This window comes from Sycon ciliatum, chromosome 7 (genome assembly GCF_964019385.1).
Source record: "Sycon ciliatum chromosome 7, ocSycCili1.1, whole genome shotgun sequence".
NCBI classification, from domain to species: Eukaryota; Metazoa; Porifera; class Calcarea; order Leucosolenida; family Sycettidae; genus Sycon; species Sycon ciliatum.
The window spans coordinates 10,254,215-10,263,824 of record NC_088649.1 but is presented as its reverse complement, the minus strand read 5'-3'; the positions used below and the strand labels follow the sequence as shown (position 1 = coordinate 10,263,824).

Here is a 9,610-nt window from a genome sequence, read left to right as displayed (position 1 = left end):
TTTGACCTGTCCCTTCGGGGACTGCGTAGCCCGCAGACTTGGCAACAGGATCAAGACCAATATCAAGATGTATGTATGTATGTATGTATGTACACACACTTGAGAGGGACGAAAAGCGTTTCTTCTGTAACTCTGAGTTTCACGATTTTAACCGATCATCAGACAGCAACTTGACAATTGCTGTCTGACGATCGGTTAAAACCGTGAAACTCAGAGTTACAGAAGAAACGCTTTTCAGCCCTCTCAAGTGTGTGTACTAGGCTCTGCACCTTGGTGTATTGAGCACTCTCGCGAGCAACCACAACTCTCTCCGAGTATGTATGTATATAGCATTGGGTAGCATTGGGTATGTATGTATGTATGTATATATGTATGTGTCCTGCTCTTGTAGCAGTTGAGCACTCTTGCGTGGGGTAGTGCCTTTGCTGTTTGCGTTATGCAGAGCTCACTGACTTGTCAGTTTGAGCACTCTGGCAAGGTACGTTCGGGCCTGATTGGAAATTTTTATTTTCATTGCTATCAGGTTCGGCCTCATTTTCTCTGTTCTGCGCTGATGAGTTCAAAAAGAACGAAACAGCATGCTGTCCGCAGATTGAGTATTTCGCTCCTGCTCTTGTAGCAGTTGAGCACTCTTGCGTGGGGAAGTGCCTTTGCTGTTTGCGTTATGCAGAGCTCACTGACTTGTCAGTTTGAGCACTCTGGCAAGGTACGTTCGGGCCTGATTGGAAATTTTTATTTTCATTGCTATCAGGTTCGGCCTCATTTTCTCTGTTCTGCGCTGATGAGTTCAAAAAGAACGAAACAGCATGCTGTCCGCAGATTGAGTATTTCGCTCCTGCTCTTGTAGCAGTTGAGCACTCTTGCGTGGGGAAGTGCCTTTGCTGTTTGCGTTATGCAGAGCTCACTGACTTGTCAGTTTGAGCACTCTGGCAAGGTACGTTCGGGCCTGATTGGAAAATTTTATTTTCATTGCTATCAGGTTCGGCCTCATTTTCTCTGTGCTGCGCTGATGAGTTCAAAAAGAACGAAACAGCATGCTGTCCGCAGATTGAGTATTTCGCTCCTGCTCTTGTAGCAGTTGAGCACTCTTGCGTGGGGAAGTGCCTTTGCTGTTTGCGTTATGCAGAGCTCACTGACTTGTCAGTTTGAGCACTCTGGCAAGGTACGTTCGGGCCTGATTGGAAATATTTATTTTCATTGCTATCAGGTTCGGCCTCATTTTCTCTGTTCTGCGCTGATGAGTTCAAAAAGAACGAAACAGCATCCTGTCCGCAGATTGAGTATTTCGCTCCTGCTCTTGTAGCAGTTGAGCACTCTTGCGTGGGGAAGTGCCTTTGCTGTTTGCGTTATGCAGAGCTCACTGACTTGTCAGTTTGAGCACTCTGGCAAGGTACGTTCGGGCCTGATTGGAAAATTTTATTTTCATTGCTATCAGGTTCGGCCTCATTTTCTCTGTGCTGCGCTGATGAGTTCAAAAAGAACGAAACAGCATGCTGTCCGCAGATTGAGTATGTATGAATGTATGTATGTACAGCATTGGGTATGCATGTATGTTATTATTAGAACAATATCAGTAACCTAGCGTATCATGAGAACTCTTGCTCGGCAAGTCCACAACCCTCCCGGTTTTTCCGGCAAAATCCCGGTTAATCAACATTACTCCCTGGATCCCGGGGATTTCAAGCAAACACCCGGATAAGTCACACTTTTTCTGATCAATTTTTTTCCTAAAAACTCCAGGGACTCGCCTTCAATGTCCTGGTTTTTCAAAAAATGTACGGTACACACTCGCATTTCAAACTGTACACAGCACTTTCAAGACCTGCCTAACCTAGCCTACGAGTTGCATAATGATGTGTTGTTTTCCTGTGTGATGATATTCCCCAAACTGTCTTCGCCAAGCATGTGTAATATGAGCATGCACGATTTTGTAGTCGAGAGTCCTTTTGTTAGTCTTCTTGTTTGTCTCTTTGAGTGTAGTCTGCTTTTCCGTCATGTCGTAGTCCCTGGTTTCCGTCATGTCAATATAATAATGTGAACAAACTAGTCATGTCAATTGTGTCCTGCCTCCCGGGAACGGCATTACGGAACGTAATGGCTGCGTGATCTGCACCGACAGGCATGTGCTGACTGATCAAACTGCACTGCAGGGTCGAACTGTGCTGTACGCAAAGTACACTGCCGTCTAACATTTTTTGGCGGGAAAAGCTCTTTTCCCTTGGGTTTTGAAAGAAATCCAGGGATTCTGCATGTCTTGTCAAGGTTCGAGATTTTTCTGGTTGGTGAGTATGGAATTTCTTTAGTTCGTGAAGCTTTGATGCTGCAATCACTAGACACTTCTCGACTTTAATGTCTGATGTTCCATCTCCAGGGATGGTCGGTTCGAAGTACTTGAATCATTGCCCCTGCTCCAATGCAATTCCATCCACATGCAGTGCAGGGTCACCAGGTCAAACAGGCTGATCAGGTGTAACCATTTTGTCTCATTGGCATGTAGCACGAGGTCTGTCTCGTTGTCTAGGAGACAACCAAACAGGGATATTCCCGCCAAGCGCCTTACCGGAGTTTAAAGCCCCCTCTATCGTAATTTTACTGCTGTTTGATGACATGTTCGAAAGAAACCTACTGGTAACTAAAGCACGTACCATGACAGGAATCCAATGACTAGAATAGCTTATCCATGGGATTTTTCTTGTGTGACCACAGAGAAAAGCTACAACCTGCAGAGACAACGTGGGCAACACTAAAGCATCTGTTAAGATCTCATTTCATAAGATTTTAAACTTCTTAAGCTTAAAAACGTTTTAACTGAGGCCGCACCGAAAAAGTCCTTCTTTTTGCATGCATGAATACCGGTATACAGTGTATTGTATGCGCATCATACGCATATACATGTACAAGTACATGTAGGAGTGTTAATAACTATTCGCCCAGAAGGTGTCACTCGCTTCAAAGCAGTGTTTGCGTCCTCCACTGAAACCGGGTCAAGCCGCAACGGTGCTGACAAGAGTCATAATGTCGGATTTCATTTGGAGTTCGGACTAGGCCCCGGCGGATAATGCTCGAGAATTTGATGGATTCTGGCTTTCAATACGCTCGCATTCTGCTCCAAAATAGCACTGATAACGCTTGAATTCTGCTTAGAAAAAAATGGAAATAGTGCTATAGATTACTGTTGCAGATTGGTAACTGCATACATGTATATTGCAGAATAAGTTATGTTCTACGAAACAGAAAAAAATCAAGAAGCACAGAATTATTATTACTCAGCAGGCAAAGGCGCAGTAGTAGTCGTGGGGGTATTGTGAATTCTCACGAAAATCCCAAATTTTGCAAGAATATGATAGTTTTCGCAAGAATATGCTGGTTTTCTGCAAAACTTGCCGGATTATGCAAGCGCAGTGCTAATTTCCAGAAAGTGTTAAATATGCTGGATATTTTTTACTAAGTACACAACCTACTCGTCAGAAGGGGAGAAGACAACAGAGTATACAATAACAAAACAGCAGGGAGAGTAGGGGCTGCAAAGCAAGCCTGTGCTGGTGAGGCAAGCCCACAACACCGACCTATGGTCTCGGCAGTAACGTGAGCTTGCACACGATAGCCTAAAAGAAGCGGGTGATTTAGTGCGATAAAGACAGTGAAAGGTGAGGTGGAATGGTTGAGGAGAGAGAGAGAAAATGAAAGAGAGAAAGAGAGAGAGCGAGAGTGAGAGAGAGAGAGAGAGAGAGGGGGTGGAGAGAGAACACGAAGAGAGAAAAATAGATTCAAAGGCAGTTCAGATGCAGTGAACATGATGCAATGCTTGGTGGGGGGGGGGGAGGAGCTTCAAGATGGAAATTGTTCTGAACTGTTAGAGGGAGTCTGTGGCCCAAAGCCACTGGCTTCGGCGAAGATGGTAGTGGACGTTCGCTTTGAAGGATTGTAGGCCCTTAGGAGATGGTGGTTTGGTGAATAGGGATGATGGCAGCGCTTTCCAGGTGTTGATGATGTTGTATGAAAAGGCGCGTCTTAGGTAGTTAGGAGGGCCTGGAGGGAGAACATTTTCCGTTTGGTAGGGGTGTGAAGCAGATTGTTGGCATTGTCTCCGGGTTACAGGTGCGGCACGATGGACAAGGAGAGGAGGTGCCATGGATCTCAGCAGAGGAGGACCTGGTTGGCCCAGTAGCTTGTAGACGAAAGTCAGCGCCGCCACTTTCCGTCGGGCCTCGAGGCTCTGTAGCAAGATTTTGGGTCCCAGGATGTGGAGGGCACGCCTCTGCATTTTGTTAAGGTGTTCAAGGTTGGTGGGAGCAGCCCCCATCCAGACAAGGGGAGCATACTCGAGCAGGGGCGGACGAAGCCGTGATACACGGCCAGCATGCCACGGCAGTCCAGAATGCGAGCAGCTTTACGTAGGAGGCCAACACATGAGTTAGCCCTGGCAGCAACTGACCGGAGATGCGTGGAAAAGGATATCAGATCGAGGCCTAGTTCGGACGCCCGTTTTTTTCCTCACATTGGAGCAACAGAAAGTTGAAGTTCCTGGCCCGCAATGATCGTTGAACGATGTGTTGATGCGCAACGACTCGGAGCTCTGCTTTGCCCGGTGTCTGAATATGACCAGTTTGGCTGTTCCTGGCGGTCTGATCGAGCTGTTGTCTCGTTGATTGAGACCAATCGAGCATGTGTTAAAGTTTGACGTGAATATGTCAAAGTGTTACCGAAATATGTTTATGTTCCCAAAGGGGAACGTTGGCCGGATTGTGTACCCAAAGGACGCTGGTTTTCATGAAAGGAAGATACGACGTGATCAATTATTAATTTTCTATGTGTTAATGGAAGAAAAACCTTACACGCACCATCTTCAACTCAAATGGTCTCTTTGCTGCAAATTACAATGTGTTAGTGGACCAAAATAAACGTGAAATACTTGAGGTGGAGAACACAATTATATGATGGTCGTCGAGGAGTGTCAATAACCACATGTCAGTGGTTTGCTGCTGATGCGTCACTGGTATATACCGTGACAGTTTTGTACCATGATCGAAATGCAGTTGAGCTCCACACTAGGAGCGTTTACACTTTGTTTTTTTTTGCAGGCACCACTTGCAATGATCATGTGTTGTCAACATCCAACACCATTCTAGCGCACATCAACTGGAAGTCTGGACGCTGGTGATGCTGCACGGGGTCGGTTTTCATCAAACAGATGGCGATCTCAGGATGAAACTAGATGAAGGACATTGGCTTGGGGCTCACGGCTGTTTGGATAATTGGAACGCTCAGATTACTTGCAAGAGGTTGGTACATTAGCCAGACAAGAAGAGTTCCAATGAATCCCTCAAGATCAATTGCTTCCGAGCTAGTGTTCTCCTTCAATGTCCTTGTCGCGGATATTGTGCGGTATTGACTCGTCCACTATTTCTAGAGAAGTACAGGGTGTACACCCCATGAGAGATCCACTGGTGATGCCGTAACGAACTCGGGGTGATCGTCAATGGATGAGTCAAGTTGCATTTGAGGTTGGCTATCATCATCAACAGTCTATTTCACCCAGCGTGTCATTCCAGCTGGTTGCAGATTGACACTTTTCGCCGTCGATCTCACAATAATCAGAATAGCCACCAACGTCATCATCCTCTCCACTCCTTAGTCTCACAATTATCTAGCTCCATATCTCTAGCAGATTCCGTGATACGTTTATCATCCATCAAATCATCTGATTACTCGTCTTTTTTGTTGTCCACGTTCACATTGCCAGTATTCGGTGGCGCTATGACAAAGATCTGAAGGGCGCTTGAATTCTCGACAGCTTCCTCAGCTTCCACTAGAGTCGCTATTCTTGATTACACTTCCAGGAAGGACTCTGCTACCATAGACATTTCCATCTGCTATACCCCACACCTATCTGCATTTTTAAGTCCAGCTGCCTTCGTGATCTTGATAGCTATGCCCGCGCCAGAAAACAATGGAGTAACATCTGCTCTGCCATTTAGTTTAGTACTGCTCTTCTTAAATTTGACCTTTATTACAAGAAGTGTGTCCTTTTTATGAGTATGATCGCATTTTTTTGCAAATTGTTTATTACAAGACTCTCCTTTTTCTTTTTCATTTCGTTTTCCCATTCTCACACGCACATGCTCACAGTCAATTCTGCCGTCGCGAGTCCCATTCGGGACGGATACGAGAAAATAAATAAATATTAACCCTTTCAGTGCCAAGGACGAGATAACTCGTCCTACAGACCCCCACGCGATTGGCCAAGGACGAGATATCTCGTCCTCGTAGTGCGCACGTTACATTGCAGTGCATAGACCAGTGTACAAACTATCGTAACTCTGTGAAACATAAACGCATCGCGACAATCAATACACCGTTGGAAAGGTCTTGAGCTCATCTTTCCGTGGATATAACGTTCGTCGCGATGGGATAAAGAATCACTGAGCGGCGACAGGATGAACACCAAAATCACGGGCCGGAGCGAACACGAATTTTTTTGCTCAGTGCATAGACCAGTGTACAAACTATCGTAACTCTGTGAAACATAAACGCATCGCGACAATCAATACACCGTTGGAAAGGTCTTGAGCTAATCTTTCCGTGGATAATGTTCGTCGTGATGGGATAAAGAATCACTGAGCGGCGACAGGATGAACACCAAAATCACGGGTCGGAGCGAACACGAATTTTTTTGCTCAGTGCATAGACCAGTGTACAAACTATCGTAACTCTGTGAAACATTAACGCATCGCAACAATCAATACACCGTTGGAAAGGTCTTGAGCTCAACTTTCCGTGGATATAACGTTCGTTGCGATGGGATAAAGAATCATTGAGCGGCGACAGGATGAACACCAAAATCACGGGCCGGAGCGAACACGAATTTTTTTGTTCATGACTTCGCAGTTTTATGGAGCGTGCTAGGGGATTTCCCTTTGGCACGACGCATGCGTGATGGACATCAAATGAAGCGCTTGGATCTCAGCTTTGCAGCGCAGTTCGAATCGTGAAAATCTGGTTGAATTTGGGCAAGATGCCGAACAAGAACGTGAGATTGAGTTGTCGTGCCGTTCCGAGGCACGGTGGAGTAGTTCGGAGAGGAGGTGGAAGTGCCCCTGGTGTTTCTATGTTGCTGAGATCTACCATGATGGATTCGCTTGGTCCTGATCTTTCCAACAAGCCCAGGATGATGAAAATCCATCATGGTGGCGTGAAATGAGAATAAATTCCATTCAGAGCTGTGCGTGCAAACTACACCAAGAGAGTCAGTGCACTCTGAGCATACCAAGACCAATGCAACGGTACAAGAGCATCCTGCACCCGAGGATAACAAGCCTGAAGCTAGAGATACTTCAGACGCCAACATCTCTCCGCAGGACCAGAAGATCAAGATTCTGTGGGATTTCACCATCTGGTGCAATCGCTTCATTGAGCACCGACGGTCTGACATTGTTCTGGTTGATGGACCTGCCAAGAATGCCCTGATCATTGACATTGCTGGACCTGATGATCCAGGCGTTGCTGGAAAGGAAGTTAAGAAACGTGCCAAGTATCAACTGCTTGCTCGCGAAATCCATCAGCTATGGCAAGTTGAGACTCAGATTGTTCCTGTGGTAGTTGGGACTTTAGGCACCGTTTCCACCATCGGTGTCACCAGCTACTGCTCTGTGTCTGAATTGCAAAAGAATGCTCTCCTTGGCTCTGCATCTATCCAGCGTAAGGTCCTTGATTCGTAATGCTCTGGGTTGGGTGGTGGAGTTCTTTCGGTCTGATTTTCCTCCAAACTCTCTCGTGTTCCTATGAACGATATTCAAAAAGTGTTGTGTGTTTCTCTCTGTTGTTTACCTACAATCATATTTAATATCCATATGATGCATGGCCCCACCTTTGGCGGCTGGATGCTAGCCCGGTGGGTGCCTATCTCTTGCCTTCGGCCGAGTGCTGATGGACACCGCACTAAAGCTAAAGCGCTATTATCTGGAAGAAATACCACTGAATATAGAAACAAGAGGCGAAAGTTCAAGAAAACCATATAAAGCATCCACACTTTGTTGCATATTATTATTATTATTATTATTATTATTAAGAAAGGTTTGCTCCCCACACCGGAGCTCGCGCTATTCCGCCGACTTTACTTGACACTTGACTGACTCACGACTGCCATCCAGAGCACACGAGAAGTCCATCGAACCTTCGACTCGGCAAACCTGCAAGAAAGCACCACTCCCTGCTCAATACACAGTGTTTCGGGGAATTCACCCCTCATCAGTTGAGCTTGAGTAGGCTGAGGAAGATTGTGCCTGAAGAGCACCACTTATATAGTGCTCTCCAGGCACAAACATCACCAGGGATACAAACTTACAGAGACGCTCCGCTTCCAGCGCGATAAACACCTCGTGAACACCAGATAGCAGCGTGAGTCAGTGTCGCTCCTGGACGGTGAGACTACTTCGTATTATTATTATTATTATTTATTAAAAGCATGTCCGCGTAGTTGGCGGGGGTGCCACTTTTGCTTATGCCATTCAGGATTGATGTCTGCAGAGTAATACGATACAATGAAATGAAAGTGACGTCAACAAAAGCCGTTAGCAACAACACCAATATGACTAATGGAAAACTTCATCCAAAGTATAAAACGAGAGAGCTTGGAAGCTCAGGGCCCTACGCTATGCTTTTTTGCCTTGATGACCTAGACTAAAAAAGCATAGGGGTGTTATAAATTCTTTAAAAAAATCCCTTTTTTGAAGACATAACCTGGGATTCAAACCGGCACTATCGCGCGCCCTGCATGCATCCCCTGATACACTTCGCATACATACTAATTCTTCCAAGTTGCTTCACGTTATGATCTTGCATTTGAAAGCCCTATTTGAATATGCATTGTGGCCAGCCGTCTTTGATGGTACGGTACGGTACGGGATAGGTACGATCGAGGGTAATACGACACCGTCTACCGCCTTGATGACGGCAAAAAAGCATAGGGATGTTATACATTTTTCAATACTCCTATTTTTTTCAGGTGTATCCTGGGATTCGAACTAGGCCTTGGCGGATAATGCCTGAAAAGGTGGCAGATTCTGCTTTTTTTGCACCGAAATTGGCAGAACCATACAAACCTTATGGCGGGCAATTCCTCGAATTCTGCTCCATTTCTTTATCCACATACCAAACATGCATGAAACTTACCAGAAAAAGTACCGAATTCTGCCAATTTTTCTGCCGGCATTATCCGCCAAGCCCTAATTCGAACCCGCACTATCGCCCTACATGCATTCCCCCATACATTTCGCATTCATACCCATTCTTCCAAGTTACTTCACGTTATGATCTTGCGTTTGAAAGCCCTATTTGCATATTGCGGCCAGCTGTATGTGGCCAGCTGTGTTTGATGGTACGGTACGGTACAGGACAGATACGGGATAGCGCCAGGCGTGACACAAACACACAAACAAATAAACACACAAATACCAAATTAAAGCTGTGTGGGCCCTGGCTAGCGCCAGACGTTACTGAAGTACCGTCTTCTGCATAGCTACGGGAATAAAATAGAATATGCATACAACATGTCTGGTCAGTCCTGTTAGGTGGGGCGGGCTCCACGCCATGCCTGTCGGTCCGCTGCCAT

General features: G+C 45.9%; 1 protein-coding gene across 1 annotated transcript in view; it reads right to left on the bottom strand.

Moving 5' to 3' along the window:
• LOC135820958 (uncharacterized) overlaps positions 1–9,610 on the bottom strand; it is a 124,941-nt gene that overhangs the window by 35,448 nt on the left and 79,883 nt on the right. The window contains exon 6 of the mRNA XM_065334017.1: positions 2,646–2,720. Within this exon, the coding sequence (XP_065190089.1) occupies positions 2,646–2,720 (75 nt within the window). The remainder of the gene's footprint in view (positions 1–2,645; positions 2,721–9,610) is intronic.